The sequence below is a fragment of the Carassius carassius genome, chromosome 47, assembly GCF_963082965.1.
Source record: "Carassius carassius chromosome 47, fCarCar2.1, whole genome shotgun sequence".
NCBI classification, from domain to species: domain Eukaryota; kingdom Metazoa; phylum Chordata; class Actinopteri; order Cypriniformes; family Cyprinidae; genus Carassius; species Carassius carassius.
In genome coordinates, this window is record NC_081801.1 from 6671510 (window position 1) to 6687987 (window position 16478).

At 38.6% G+C, this 16478-nt stretch overlaps 1 protein-coding gene across 1 annotated transcript in view; it reads right to left on the reverse strand.

Annotated features, from left to right (window-relative positions):
* The window catches only part of LOC132130292 (protein Niban 2-like), a 31830-nt gene extending 16307 nt beyond the window's left edge, over positions 1-15523 (reverse strand). Inside the window, exons 1-5 of the mRNA XM_059541982.1 lie at positions 15317-15523; positions 8350-8480; positions 6966-7094; positions 6709-6814; positions 6097-6264 (exon numbers count right to left, since the gene is read on the reverse strand). Coding sequence (XP_059397965.1) covers positions 6097-6264; positions 6709-6814; positions 6966-7094; positions 8350-8480; positions 15317-15371 — 589 coding nt within the window. The 5' untranslated portion in view covers positions 15372-15523. The remainder of the gene's footprint in view (positions 1-6096; positions 6265-6708; positions 6815-6965; positions 7095-8349; positions 8481-15316) is intronic.
* Positions 15524-16478: the final 955 nt, after the last annotated feature.

The following is a 16478-nucleotide window of genomic DNA, read 5'->3' on the forward strand; positions in this document are numbered from 1 at the left end:
TCTGATGAAATCAACCAAGCATTCTAACCACGACCTCACCCCTCCCCACCGCCCAACCATTTAAATTTCCGTAGGTGGGAATTAATTAAATTATTATGGGCCACTTTGTGATCTCACAAAACCTGGAAAACAACCCTGTAGTCCAAACGAGCCATTTGTTGTAGTTCTTGAAAAGGGATTTTTTTTTCCTTTTCTTTTTTTTTCTTTTTTTTTTATGAAATATCTCCCTTTGGAATAGATTTTGAGATTAGTAACTTTGTAGATCTTTTTTATACCCAAACATACTCTCTACACAATGACTAAAATTCAAAAAGTGAAAAAGGCATAAAAGGACCCCTTTAACTACTATAGTAACAACTATTACCTTTATAGTGATTACCGTAATTCCTCAAATAAAAACCGGTAGTCAAATAAACACCGGGCCTCTTATAGTGCCCGGGAGCGTGGTCAACACGGACAAATAAAGGCCGGGGAAAATTTGTGCAGCAGAGCCAGATAATGAACGTACACGCCCATTGCCAGAGCGTTTCTCGTTCTCGAGTCAAGAACCGGTTGCATCGGTTTTCGGATCACCAGTACACTGAACCGAGAACCGTTTCTCTCGGACGCGTCCGATTCGAGAACCGAGGAGCTGATGATACTGCACATTCTGGTGTAAGAGGCCCCTGAAGGAGTGGCAAGCGTCCCAGATCTGCTACGCTCACGGGCGGAAATAACGGAGTAGCGCTTGCTGGAGGCCGCTCCGGTGGGAGGGCACTGAGGTGAGGCGGGCACCGTATACTGAGGTGGACCATGCTCTACCCCAGTAAGGGCTGCCCTCTGTGTCCCTGAGCCTCTGGCATCAGGTCTTCTTTGTCGAGGACTTCCTAGCTTCAATGATTGCCTGAAGATCTGATTTGGTCTTGGAAGTCCCTGACCCTGGGTCCCAACGTGGGGAAGCACGAGTGACTGTTTTTGAGCCTCACGGTATGAGGAGCTGGCATGTGGCGTGGGCATCTCCCGCCCAGATGACCCACGAGAGTGACGAGGGAAGAAATTCTGGAAAGCCGCCGCCTGTTTGCATGCCTCCTGGAACCTGTCGACTACAGTATTGACTGTGTCGCCAAACAGGCCAGAAGGCTGAAGAGGGGCATCCAGGAGGCAGACCCTGTCTCGTTCTCTTATCTGAGACAGGGTCAGCCACAAATGCCTCTCTGCGGCCACTAAGGCTGCCATAGACCGCCCAATAGCGCGAGCGGTCTCAGTGGCGCAGAGGGAGAGATCAGCGGTCTGTCTAAGCTCTTCAATATCATCGAACTTGATCCCCTCTCCCTTGTCAATATCTCCCAGCAGGTCTGACTGATATGCCTGGAGGACTGCCATAGTGTAATGGCCTAGTGGGCAACGTCGGAGCCTTTAGAGATGATGCCATACCCAGAGACAGATAGCTCGCAAGCGTCTGTTCAACCCGTGGCATCGCTCTATATATATATATATATATATATATATATATATATATATATATATATATATATATTCTATATATTCTACCCGCTCGAGCCCCGTCACATTGCCGTAATATTGTGAGTCGGGGGGCCAAAGAGGTGGGTAGAATGGGGTGGTTCCACGATTTCACGATTTCACCATGGAGATCGGGAAAGAAGGGAAGGCTCTGGCATGGAGGTGGTTGCCTTGGCTGCAGAAAGCATTCGTCTAACTTGCTTTTCTGTGGCTCAGAATGTTTCTCGGCAGGCAACATTTGTCTACTGCATGAGTAACCACCTCCAACAACTCCTCATACTGGGGCGATAGGGATGGCGAATCCCTACTAATAGTCTCCACATCCACCTCATCAGAAGAAGAGAAGTCGAGTCTTGACCCCTCGCCCTGGGGGGAAGAAACCGACAAGCATGCTTCCGAACCCAGGGTTTGGGAGCCGGATCTGCAGATGAAGGAGATAAGGACTGTCCCGTCTCCATACCCTCTGCCAGATCCACCTGCGAACCCCACGAGTGCAGCTGCCACTCTGCCTCGGCAGAAGCGGGGCCAGCACCACAGGGAACGCTGGTGAAGGCTCCCTCCTCGAAGAGAGCCCTCCGGGATCGAAGCGTCCGCATTGGCAATCGTTCACAATCCCTTGAGAGCCGACTCGGCATGCTTTAAACCCAGGCAAACCATGCATAGACTGTGTGTATCCCCGCACGTGATGTAGCGAGGGCAGGGAGGAACACACAATCTATAGCGCGATCCGGAATCGCCCCTCAAATGTCTGGTCTTAGCTTTGCTTTTCAGCATATTGTTGCTTTAGAGACAGACAACAGTAAATAAGACTCAAAAGACAGACTTTAGACATGCACACACAGAGCGTTTGCGGAAAGACGCGAAGCTGAAGCCAGCTGCCCGGCACGTGCCTTTTTAGCTTCCTGGTCCATGTCACCCCGCCCGTGACGTCACGCCCTTCCAATGGACAGATTGCACACGATATTCAGAGTCGGTCTTGCCAAAGGTGTTTCCCCAAAGCGTTCGACGCAGCTCGAGTTCCTGAAGAGGAACAAATGACTAACCATTACCACAGGCTGTCAGAACAATGACTAGAATACAATTACTAGATTACCAAATTTGCATTCCGAAGTTTGAATCTCTCCACTGGTTAAGTCCCATTCCAGAAGCCTAAGAGATCAATTAAAACATGCATTGAGTTCATACACAGCCTTAGTTCAAATTCAAATAGCTTAACAGTATGTATCTGCAGTTTGCTTTATCTCAGCTCTATGAAAGGCCTTTGTGTATAATTCATCTTGATTACTTTCCAATGCAATAAAACCCAAGCACTCTGATCACCTGCTGCAATACCACAGGCTTTGCATGTGGTTTATTTTCTTTGCCCTCTGGTTACCCTCTAGCCAAAACACAGATCTGCGTTCTCATGCATGTGGAGCAACTACCTCATGTCTTCTCTGCCCTCGGCTTCAGGCAGGTCTCATGGATTCTGCAGTGCCTTTCCCAGCTGCCTCAAAGGCAAATGATATTACCCAATATAACTTCTAGCACTTGTGACTTTGTTTTGGGCGGTTACCAAATCAGGCACTATAGCTCAACTTTAGAATCTTAAAAAGTCTGGAGGCAAACTAGAGATCTCACAATGTTTGCTGTGCATATTGACCTGGAATGAAGTCCCTTTTTACCTGTTCATTTTAAACCAATATGCAACGCAGGCTGAGGAACAGGACTTCTTTTACCCTAACTAAAGCACATTACTCATCTTATTGTGCATGAATTATAGTTCAAGTTATTTGAAAGAAAATCAAGCCCAACCCAACATATTTTCTCCAGTTTATGTCACAAAAAAAAAAAAAAAAAAAAAGCCACATAGTCAAATTGCTTGTATAGTTTGGAAGAAGCAATTTATGATTATTATATGCCTCTTCAGGTCAGGCCATGAGTGATATAGCTTTACTATTTATCAGACACATTTCTAAATCATATTTAGCTGCCTCTCATCACTTCCCAGTATGAATACAAGAGGTATTTAATGGTATACATCTGAATAAATTGTAGGGGTATAAGAAAATATTGATACACGCCTGTATCGCAATATTTTGTTTGCCGATACTGTATCAATTCTCAAAAACTTAATATTGATATTTAAAAAAATAAAATCATAAAAGATTCATGGCAGTTGTTTAGTTTTGAGTTTATTTCCCGACTGCCCGATGGCAGTCTTCATCTCTGAACAAATCCTGAGTGACAGGAAATACTAGCATTAGAGCACACCACTAATGTTAGCGGTAATGTAGTTCGTTGCTAGTAATGGAGGGTGAAACGTAACGTGCACTGCGGGACTGTTGCGCTGAAGCAGCCTCTATTCCACTGCTTGCTGCGACCCGTGTGAAGAGGCTCGCGTGGGGCGCAGCCATAGGCGGGAGGGGGGGGGGGGGGGTGGGGGGGAAGTGCAGCTTTCTCTTATTTTGGGGGCGTTTTGTGCAGAAACAGTTGGTGCAGTGCTCGCATCGCGGTTTCCGATGGCGGTAAAGTTATTTTGACATTCATTAGACTCTTTCTTTTTTCATTAAACTCTTTGTGGCTTTTATGTTTTGAGCCCAAACTAAATCACATAGTCATACATATATGCCCTTTACATTGCACAAGGCTTAATTTCTAGGAAAAAAAAGTTAAAGAAATTAACCATTTAAATTAAACAATTTAACTACGTGACATTATAATATAAAACGAATACTAAAATGTTCAGAAAAACATCCCTGTTATTGCACAAAAGTTCCGTTTTTTGTATTACCATTTTATGTTTTATAATTCTTTTACAAATTTTAATGTATGCAATAACAAATCCATTAAATAACACCATTTGATACAAAGGTATCAAACCAACTGTAATCTATTCAGAATATTATTCAGTACAATGCACAAGGCTTGGTTTTTCAGATTATGCCTTTGTTTTTATATTGTTTTATTTTATTAAAGGATCCTGCAAGCACTTTAATTCATCCCCCTTTACTCATACTTCACAAACAGTGGTTCTATAACATAGAATGTTACAGGGACTGATTATTGCAAAGCAGATCCCAGTGTGATCTGGTTAAAAAATAAAAGGTTTGCATACGGTAGTGTTCTTAATGACAGCATTCCTTACAATATATACTATTCCTAAAATGAGAAATATCCCAATATATTGCCTTTCTTACAGTATATCGCAAAATATTGTATTGCAACCTGTGTATCGTAATAAGTATCACATCACTAGATTCTTGGCAATACACAGCCCTAATAAATTGTATGGTATTAGGTATTGAAACCTTACGTCATTATCATTTGTGATCCACAAAACTAGTAATTTGCTGTCATGCCTTGACAAGCCTAAATGAGAGTGCTCCAAGGCATCATGGGAAGGTGTTGACATGGTCAGAGGATGTTCAGTTAGCAGTCAACGACTGGCAACATGTTGAGAGCTATGCAGCTCTGCAAGTTGCGCAATTCTTATATCAGCCAATAAATACAATACCTCCTGTTGTTTGTCAACTTCTATAGCATGACATTCTTCAGACACTCTTTTAACATTAATTTAAACTTAATACGCAAATGCAGTAATTATCTTTAGGGCCCGAGCACCGGTGGTGCGAGGCCCCTCTTGGAATAGCTCCGTTTATTAATAATCTTATTTCTTTTATTTGCACCATTCAAATAAGTTTCTTATGCTCACCAAGGCTGCATTTATTTTATCAAAAGCACTGTAAAACTTTAAATATATTTTGTTGTTTTGTAATGTAATGTAAACATATGTTATTCCTTTGATGGCAAAGCTGAATTTTTAGCATCCATTACTCAAGTCTTCAGTATAACTTGATACTTCAGAAATCAATCTAAAATAGTACCTTCTATTAAATTTGACTTGATTAAACCATTTTGGAATTGGATTTCTATGTAGAAATTCTTAGAAAACAATACCAATGCATTCTAATGAGGAATTAAAAATTATGTCATAAGCAAGGAGCATTAAAAGTTCACGGTTCTTGAATGGGATATTTGATATCAGTTAAAATAACAAAAGGAACATCCTCCACACCTTAAAGTAATTTCAAAAGCATTCAACTTTAAGATGTGACAAACCACCCCCCACCCCACACACACACACAAAGACACAAACACACACCCTGCTGTATGATTTGAAATATGTCAATAAGCCAGAAGACAAGTGATCTGTGAGGGTGGAGTTGAAGGTAATTTAATACTATGAATTTTTACAAATGCATGCAGAGATTTCTGAGCATATTTAGCTAGAAATGCTCTTAAGACTATGTTTGAGTAATGGGGAGGAAAGACTTCTCACAGGTCGAATCTCTCTCATTGTGACATAAATCTAAAAGAAACGATAATGCATCAAATGTTCTGGAATTAATTCAGTTTTATTTAACACAGGAAAGTAATATACAAGGCAAAATCTACTCCTCCAAAGGCTTTACGTCGAAAAACTACAGCAACTTTCTCATGGCAGTGTGCACACAAATCAACAAATGAACATGTGATCTACTGTTTCCTGCGATTGTGATATAGATGAAGTACACATCAATCTTAAAACAGTACAAATGCTTGCCCATGACTCACCGTTGTTGCTGTGTCTCACACAGTCCTGGAAGACAGCATGCCACTTCTTCTGTTCTTTCTCCATCATGACGCAGAAATAGTGATGGCGGGCGTATGGATGCCACAAGATGAGGGGAAACTGTGTGGGGCACTTCAGAAACGGGGCACTGGCTGATTTGGCCTTTGTATCTATGAACAACATAATAAAACAAGAACATGATTACAAATAATTTCAAATTACACTGTTTAGACTGAATACAGAATAAACCACTGTATACAGTGTTCAGAGAAATCATCCTACATTTATCCTGTCTATTCTAGACATAAAATGAAATAAAAATAAATTGAAAAATGATATCATGAAATAAAAAAACCTTAACATAAATATATATATATATATATATATATATATAAATAACTGAAATTTGAAAAATTATCAAATATTATTACATTTTAAATGTTTAAACATTTTTTATGTTTGTTTCAAATGGATATAATGTGTTCATACTTGGACTTTATTAAAATAATATTGTACTACATTTCAGTTGGGATCTTTCAGGATTCCAGTAGGATTTTCTGACAATGCTACTTTTGCATCCATTTATTTATTTATTGTATTAATTAATTTCTCACCACCCAGGCTATTGTTGAGAAGTCCCAGGTATTCCTCCATAGAGGTCAGGGCTCTGTACCCGGCACAGTTAATGACCCCTTTGGAGTGGAGCCCTCGATCATGTGCCTGTTGAGGAAACACACAGCTCAGAATCAATCTGCAGCTGAGGAAATGACAAGCATGTCCACTATCAGCAGAACACTTTAGATTTCAGTTAGGTGCAGTAATATATATGTATATATATAAAAACAACACATGCTCAGTTGTTTACACTTACCGCTTTGCTCTCAAACAAGCTGATGTTGTAAGAGTCGCCCACGTACAAAAAGCGGCTCCTCCATTTTTTGCTCTCTTCCAGATACTGAAACAGACTTCCAGAGAAGATGGACTTGTTCTTCAGAGGTTCCTGTGGTGGGAACAAACATTTTAAAATGGATGCAAATCAAAATCATTTTACTAGATGAAAGCAAGACTAAACAAAAATAAAAATAAATAAAAAAGAAAAAGTATAGAATAACAAAAGGTCAGCTTGAGACATGTTTATATAACATAGATCTGAGCGATTCAGCCTAAAATAAGAAATGGGTGATGCAACTGGCACATAGAAGACATTCAAGCTTGTGTTTTGTCTACAGTCAAAATCACTGTTTTCTGCTAATGGATGCTGAATTTACTACTGGTGGGTGCACATGCCTTTGAACACTGTTAATCTTTGAAAATAAATACAAATAAATACAGACAGATATTTTTCAAGTCCAGCTGTCCTGGCTCATAACTACTAAGGGACTTCAAAAAGGAGAGTGCACAAGTCACGCGTTTTTCTTGGCCTTGGTCTAGATTGAGTAGAGATCAAATGACTTCAAGGACAATTGATAATTGGAGAGACCAGGAGAGTTTGGAGACCAATAAGAAAGTAAAAATGTTCACAATTAAAGGCTGATGAGTTTTTAACATTCTATGCATTTGTTGCGATAACCAAGAAAACCGTCGGACTCAGGACATCTTTCAAACCTAATGCAATCAAACCACTGCCGATAACAACGTGTTGGTGACTGATCTGGAACTGTTTGACAGATTTTTTCCACTTCTCAACCCAGAAGCAAATAATTTCAGAAGCCAGGAGGGTGGGAGAACATCTATAATTAAAGCTTTTAAAACAACAACTTAGCCTGGCAAAACTAAATACATAATTTCCATTATAAATCAAAGTCTTCTAAACTGGGAATGCTCTGGGCGATGTGCATTCAGTTGATGGATGCTAAGTTCCCATGCACTGGACAGCAGCTCCAGCCACTTCAATTTCTCACGTTGTCAAAAATAATTTTGGTTACTGATATTAATTATATGAATTGATTGCTATGAATTGTATGTGCTCTAACTGCTTTTGGCAGTTGCATCAACAAAACTCATTATTTTTTACAAGTACGATAAGTAGAGCGTAGAGAGATAAGTAGAGAGAAACAGTAGAGCAGAGCCAAAAAACAAAACAAAAAAAAAACAAAAAGACATCTTGCGGCAGAAAGGCTTTATTTCTGATCTCATTTTTAACCTGGTGTGACCAATATTCTTTCCCATTATTTTTCCATTCTTTGACAATCTTTCCCCATCCCTCTGGGATCTACATCACAGGACAGACAAAGGTGAAATATAGGGGGTTTTACCTTTCTGTGTAGTAGTTGTGTCTGGGTATTCCCTCCTCCTTCGATCTCATAGCGCACACTGTTGAACAAAGCCACGGCATACTGTTGCTCATAAAACCTCCCAAACTCTGCCATCACAGCACTGGTGCGGGCTAAGTTGGAACAGAGATACAGGAATGTTAGATTTAACGAAGAACCACAGCACAGGAATGAAATCATTATTTTACAACTGCAGAGTACACTGCAAATTAAAGGCTGCATTTAGAGGTTACGTTAAGTCAAATATAAACATTTAATCACCATCACGAAATATTATAAACCGGTTTGGTTAGTTTTAATATTTTAGTTGAGAATTGTTCCCAAAAGCAATTACGCAAGATAACAACAAACACAGAGAAAAACCTAGCCTCTTACAGCAACAAACAACACAGAGCTGTAACTTGATCCAAGATTTTCAGTTGAGTAGAACTAGAGTGTGAAATACAACAAGTGAAAGTCCACGGTCAACCGCACATCATGTGTGGGTTTGAAAGTTCAAATGGAAAACATGATTTGGTCATGGGCGGTTATTAAATCCAAAAGGCTGCAATTTATGTAAAATATAGTCAGCATGCTTTAGTCTTATACAATACTACTAATAAAATGTTATAAAAAAACGAATATATTATTAATCGTAATAATAAATGCACATTTTCTATTCTTATAAAATATATTTTAGAAATAATAACCATGTTTTTCATTGTAACAGTTATTATCTGTGAAAATGCTGATCCCGAAATTCAATCGGGCTACAACACAAAAGGTGGTCAAAAATCAATGGGAATTCTTGATAAAGAGAAAGAGTTGAAAAAACAGTCAAGTGTGGAAACACACAAACACATGGACATGGTATCAAAATAAACATTAAAAATTAAAAGGCCGGAGCCTGCAGGCTTATCAAAGCTTTATGAAAAGGTGGTGGTGATATTACGAATAATTTGCTTATATAAAAAGGCCAATAAATGGAAAAAGTGACACATGATCGGAGGTAATCACATTTGAATGCCATATTCAAAGCATCTTGGTCTAGTTTTACTGCAAACAATATCCTTGGATGCTGGTGAATATTGTCATGTGTTTGAAAGTATGTGAAAGGATACGCTTTCATAAAAACAGGAAGGAACCACCTGACAGGAACGGAAAAAAAGAAGGGCCACATCTGATATCAACTGAAGTTCCAGTACAGCACTCTAAGAACACATGGCCTTCTGGGTATTCCAATTTAGTGTAGGTCTCCACAGGAAAGAATCTCTTCACTTACAACTCATTTCTCAAGCAGTCCATCAGATTAGAAGCTTCTTGTTACAGGACATTTGAACATGAAAGCATGTTGTTGTGTTTGCATGAATGAGGGCAGACCGTTCTCTAGCACAGTGGTTCCCAAACTTTTCCATTCCACGACCCACCTAGACAAGTGTAATATATTTCACGACCCACCAAAATATTAAAAAAAAAAAAAAAACAACGAGTGAAATTACTTTAAACCTAATCTTACTTAAAATTTTTATGACAGAAATTAAGTATTTAAGAAAAATAACCATTTTATTTTAGAGTACAACTGAAAATTTCACTACAAATTTACAAGTTTTAATTTTTGTTTACTGGCGTTAAAATATGTAGTGTCCATAAAAACGTGAAGCAGGCTCACTCCAGTGAAGTGTGATCTGCGCTGCTGTGTTTTGTTGCATTCATGATCCTTCCGTGTGTGTCGGCGAGAACGGAGCACAATCCAACACTTTTTTAGAAAAGCATAAGAAGCAAAGCAGAACTATCTAAAACAGTTTGGAGATTAAAATAATTGTGAAATAGGTAAAAAAAGACCGATTGAACCTTTTAATGACATTGCTCTGAGACCTTCAAAACACGCAACGCACACGGACTTAATTGCAATTTGAAAATCACACTAAGGATATTGCAGTTCATTATTAATGTTGGTGGGCTATATCGTTGTGATGAGTGGGTTCCCAGTTCCCGCCTCCTTCTTCCTGTGATTGTGAAGATTTTAATGTTTTACACTGGTGCCGAAGCCAGGGAGGAAGGAGGGGCGCGCTGCCGAAGATCCTTCGCCGCTGGGGTGAATCCGCAGTGCCATCGAGCAGGGCGAAGGAGTCTGCCGCCGAGGGTGCTCGATGTGGTGGGCTGGAGTGAGTTGCCGGGGGGGGGGGGGGGGGGGGGGCGAACTCACTCCAGCCCACCGCCTCGATGACTCCTTCGTGGAAAGAGGTGGGAACCGGCGGACAATCAAACAAAGTTTTAATAACCAAATAAACACAAAACAGCGCGACAGCCCCTCTCGGATGACTGCCGTGCACAAATAAAAAACAAACACAAAATAAAACCCAGGCCTGGTCCTCTCTCGTCCTTCACTGTCATCGCTCCTCTTTTGTATCTTTCCGATCTCCTCCGTGGTTCTTGAGACCGGTGAGTGTTGCTCATTTCCCAATCACTCCACCGGCCTAGCTCTGTTCCCATGGCACTAGGCCCCGCCCCACTCGTCACATTCGTGCAGCCCTAGACTGAACTGTGTTAGTGTCTGTGTGTCATTGAAACGCAAAATTAGCTGCAGCCAAGTGACTTTGTGCGACCCACCTTGTTCCATTCCGTGACCCACGAGTGGGTCGCGACCCACAGTTTGAAAACCCCTGCTCTAGCAGACTCACTATTGTTTTAAACTACAATAACTTGTAGACTCAGTTTGCTTTGGCTCGGTGTTGAATATTCCACTGTATTCATTCACATGTATATGCAGAAAGTGTTTCTAGACGTTTAGTCATCACAGGTGGAACAGGTGCTGGAGACGCTTTGCTGCAAAACGTCTTATCAGCATAACCCCAGAAATGTAATACTGTTGTGAACACTGCACATTACATCATTCATCACATCTTAAGATGGGTTCCACTCGGAGCAAGTTAACACGTATAATTAGAGCAGGGGTCTTCAGACTTGGACCCCAAGGGAGCTGCAAGAGAATGCTACGAAGTCCATGGAAAAACTAATAATATTAATAATAATAATAATAATTAATAAAATAATCCAGTACTTAACCCACAGTACATAGTACAGCACAGTACATAGTAAGTATATTTTTTTAAAAATAATGTAACAGAAACTAAATTTGTCACAAATAATATTTACACTTTCACATGTTATCGTATAAACAGGGTCTATATACAATAGATCGATTAGCCTATATACACCCTTTTTTTAATGTTAGATTTTTGCATGTAATTTTTTCTTCATCCAAGGTTTGGTTATTAATCTTTACAAAGAACATTTGAAAATATGTATAAATAACAGTTTTTTAGACAAGACACCAAGAGTCATATCGTAATTCAGGCACTTTTAATAAAAAACAATGTCATATAAAACATTTACTGATGCCAACACTGCCATAAGTCATTTTAGCAATTCCAACAAAAATGTAACTGCCTGTAAGATTTTACCTTAGTGACTAGCTTAAAAAAAAAAAAAAAAAAAAAGTTGACCAAGTCAAAGCTATCTATCCCCGGACCATATAAACTATGATGACCAAAAGCTGCCAAACATTCTCTCCTGCATGCACAGTCAGCAGATGAACTCTTCACTGCCTATGAAATTGAGGAAGGGAGGGAAAGACAAGGGGGAGACAGATAAAACAAAAGTCTGAGAGCATGAGGACACCTTGAGAAGATACTCCCCATTACTCCAAGACATGTTCATACTTGCGCTCACTCTCTCAGAAAACATCCAGCCTTATTAGTTAAATGGTTCACGAGGGAGGTCTAGAGATCCCTAGAGGAATTTCCTGTCTTCAAACCTCCCTTCAAACTCCTGACCTCATGTCCATCTACCACAAACATCTTCAGTAATGCTCCGGGCTTCATAAAGAGAGAGTCCATGAGGGCGGCTTTCTCTTCTGAAAACTAAACATCTTCCCACAGTTAGTTTCTAAATGGTGGAATTCAGAGGTGGGTAGTAACGAGTTACATTTACTTCGTTACATTTACTTGAGTAATTTTTTGGGGTAACGAATACTTTTCGGAGTATATTTAAAGATGGGTACTTTATACTCTTACTTGAGTAAATTTTGGGGGAAAAATCTGTACTTTTACTTCGTTACTGTGGGCGACGCTCCTCTCGTTACTTTATCTTAATGCAATAAATGTTATAATGCTTCAGTTTAAATGCCAAACGCGCCGTCTACTTTTCTCTGGGCAATGAGCGATGCCCATTCGCGAATGATTCATTCTTTTGAGTCAATTCTGTTCAAAGGCTTGATCAAACCAATTGGCAAACGAGTGAATTGGTTCATGAATCAGTTTGAATGAGTCGTTCAGTTCCCTGCCGCACGCGCTGAGCGTCTGAAGTGGTTCACTCGGAGTTGTAACGTTTAAGAACAGAAAGAGCGTTGAAAACGTGGCTGGAACTGCACTGAATTGAAATCTGCAAAGGTTATTATTTGCTAGCGATGGAGATCCTTATTAGATGAACACCGCGTGTGCTGTCTACTGTTTAACAGGTAATAACTTGGGCTACATTCGATTACAGTACACGATACCACTGTGACATTAGTTTGTTGTACGTGTGTGGCTTATAACAGAGGGGAGTCAAGTTGAATGCAGCTTCCAAATGACAAAACATAGCCGATTAATATTTTATTAATTTTAATACAATCACACTGGTGCAAGTACGTTCAGCGAGTCATATTATCAGCTGCTAAATTCAGATCTGTGATTGCTTGCTGGCGCTGAGCCAGAGATAGATGCGTTTATACAGCGCTGCGCATTATAACAAATCACACATGATTCTTTTGAGCTTATTAAAGCATTGGCCAATCAGAGGCGTTCAGATGAGTCATCGCTAAAATGCCGGTGCTTCCTTCATTCGCTCACTGACTGAATAGGCCTACCTCTTTCTGGCGAATTCTCTCGCAGGAACAACAAAGTGCAGATGTGTGTACGAATCTTTAATTAAGATATTGATTTCACAGTGTTAACAGTTTCTGTGATTTTAATGGGAGTTTCTGAGAGTGATTGAAATCTAGACTGTCAGTGAAAATTATCTTTAATAATGTAAATGTTATTTGCTCTCTTTCTGAACAATGAAAGATAAGTAGCAATATTTATATCACATTAACTTTCAATGTTAAATTCACATTTAATATAAAGTCAGTCGTATTAAAAATATGTTATGGCATGACACCTATATCTGTTACTTAAGTAAACAGACAGGGTTTTATAATAAATTACATAAATTGGAGTAAAGGCTGATGAAATATATACATTTATACACGCACGCATACATTACATACATTTTATCTATATATCTAAATAAAAATAGGCTCAGTATATATGACCCAAAGTAACTAGTAACTAACTACTTGAGTAGATTTTTTATCCGATACTCTTTTACTCTTACTCAAGTAACTATTCAAGACTAGTACTTTTACTTTTACTTGAGTAAATATTTCTAGAAGTACTTTTACTTTTACTTGAGTACAGTTATTGGGTACTCTACCCACCTCTGGTGGAATTTCAAAAGCGCTGAATCTGCAAATAGAGCATTTTATGACATCAGCACATGCGTCTTCACGAGATCCACCTCCATTCATCTCAGAAATATTTCTCCAAAATAAGCTCAGAACAAGACAATCATTTCATGAAGTGCCAACTCATCAACTGACTCAAGTCTATCATCAGTGAGAGATCCGGACTGGCACCTCAAACACACACAATGAAGCCTATATTTCTTTACTAGTCTTGACTTGTTCTTAGAGTATGTGTGGTTACAGCGATCCAAAATTTCCAGTCACAGCCAAAAGAGCTTTTGTTTTCCCATAATAACTTTTTGGAAATTATCTCACAATGTTTGTTTCACTCAAACTGGTTTTTCAACTGTTTTCCACAACTGAAATTGTTCTAAAAGAACACTTAGGCTCCAAGACACAGCTCCAAAACACAACCACTACTGATGTCCCAAGTTATGGACTGGTTACATTTCCCACGTGTTAGTTTGTCAGCACCTGGAAGTTTCTAGGAAAACTCTAAAAGCCTTGTTAAACAAAAGCAAATTTTGTAACAAAAATTCTGGTATTCCACACCTCAAAGAATAAAGCTCTTTAAAATGTCAAAAGTGCATTTCTTTAAAGGAATGTGATTATTACCCATCATGCTTTGGTGAGGAAATTATATATGGTTACGGGTGTCTTTACAGGTAGAGGATATAACCAGTTCTCCAAATCAACTAGAGGAGCCATAATACAGCCCAAATACTTAAGCTTCATGGACACAAAATGAAAGGACATTTTTCAAATGTTACTGTTTTATTATAGCAGAAAATATAATTTGTGGACACAAAATTACTATTAAAAGATACTGAGATACTATTACAAATTCATGATTTTTTTTAAGGAGTAGAGTAGGCAAAACGCGTTGAAAGCCTTAGAAACTTTTATAGAATGGTATAATATCAATTTTACAAGATGATTAGCAATATCAAAAATGTTTTTAAGATAAATATTATTCTATTCTGCCTCAAAGCCTGCATTCGTCTTTAAGGGGGCGTTTAAACGGGACGCGTTCTTAGGTTCAGTCTGAGTTATGTTTAATTGTTGGTTATTGTGACCATATGCGAGCGTCTGTGTTGCGTCGCGTTTTTTTAGGACACCGTGTCAAATAAAAATCTCATGATTTACTCAACCTCATGTACTTGCGCAAACCTGTATGAATTTCTTTATTCCTTCCGTGGAATCTAAAAGTAGTTAGGAAGAAAGTTATGAACTGACAGTCTGGTAGTAAATGTTGACAGTGAAAAACTAAGCGCGCGAACGCGTCCAGGATTCTATAAAATGTTCTTTCCACCTTGACTAAACCCCTCTTTTTACTTAAAACCATCGACGTTTAAAGTACGTTAGCTTTGTTGTACAGAAAATGACTTTATTCCTTTTAAATGTAATACAAACGCGTTTTACCTGTAATCATATCCCGCTTGCCTTCGTCCAGGTTGGAAGAAATCACATCACCCATAATAGCGATTAAATGACAGTCACAGCTTTTGAAGAAAGTTCCTTTGGACCTGAAACACTACAGAAACGTGTCTTCCAAATAAACCATCCCTGGTCAATTCAGAGCGTTGCGTTTATCTTGCATTGACGTGACGCCCTCTGTGTGAGAAACAAGAGTACACTCATTTAAACCTGTTGAGTCAAATGAGTGACATTCAGAGGGCGTGGTTTACACCGCCTGACACACCCAACTTCACAACAAACCCCACGTTGTATTTTTAATCACAGCTGATTTTAGAGAGTATGATATGATCAGGGATTTGCTTTTGTTATATGATGGGCTTTACTTGATGTAATCATTTATTTTATAGAAAGGGAGCCGGTTTTGGTCTCGAAATCTTTAATGAAGTATTTTTTTATTATATTTATATATTTTATATTCATATGCCTGTATTGTTTTAAAGTTTGGCACAGCTGTTTGCTAAAATAATATAATTTCCATTAAAACAACAGTCTAAAATACATACATAAGCCTACATTTATAAAAAAATACTTTCCTAAAATACTGTTTTAAAATTATTTTTATTTTTAAATATTGATTACTCTTTCCGATTTCAAAAGCTTTATTGTCTATCCCAAAATGAGGTAGAAAATTGTCCTTAGACAAAAGACTCAACACAACCAATACAAATAATCATCACAACAACACTTTATATTGCATACATCACTTCACAACTATAATAATACATAATAATAAATACAAGTTGCATAAAATAATGTAATTTATAAAGTAAACAATTTAATTGTCATATCAAATTATCATGTGTGGTAAAATTATATGATTTTCTAAAGGTGACTGTTTAAATGATCATTTATAATTATTCTGATCAGAAAGTATTGCTAAATATATATATATATATATATATTTGATTAGTAGACGTTTATCGCCCTCATGCGGTCAAAGTGACTAAATGCTGCATTAGATCCAGAAGTTTCATCACACTTGTGATACAACAGTAAAATTTAAAATATTGTTACAGTGTATAGCTTTATTTGATTTAATTTTAAACTTAGTATGCTAACAAATTTTGTTGGATTTTTGATTAACTAAACTAAATTTGTTTTGTTT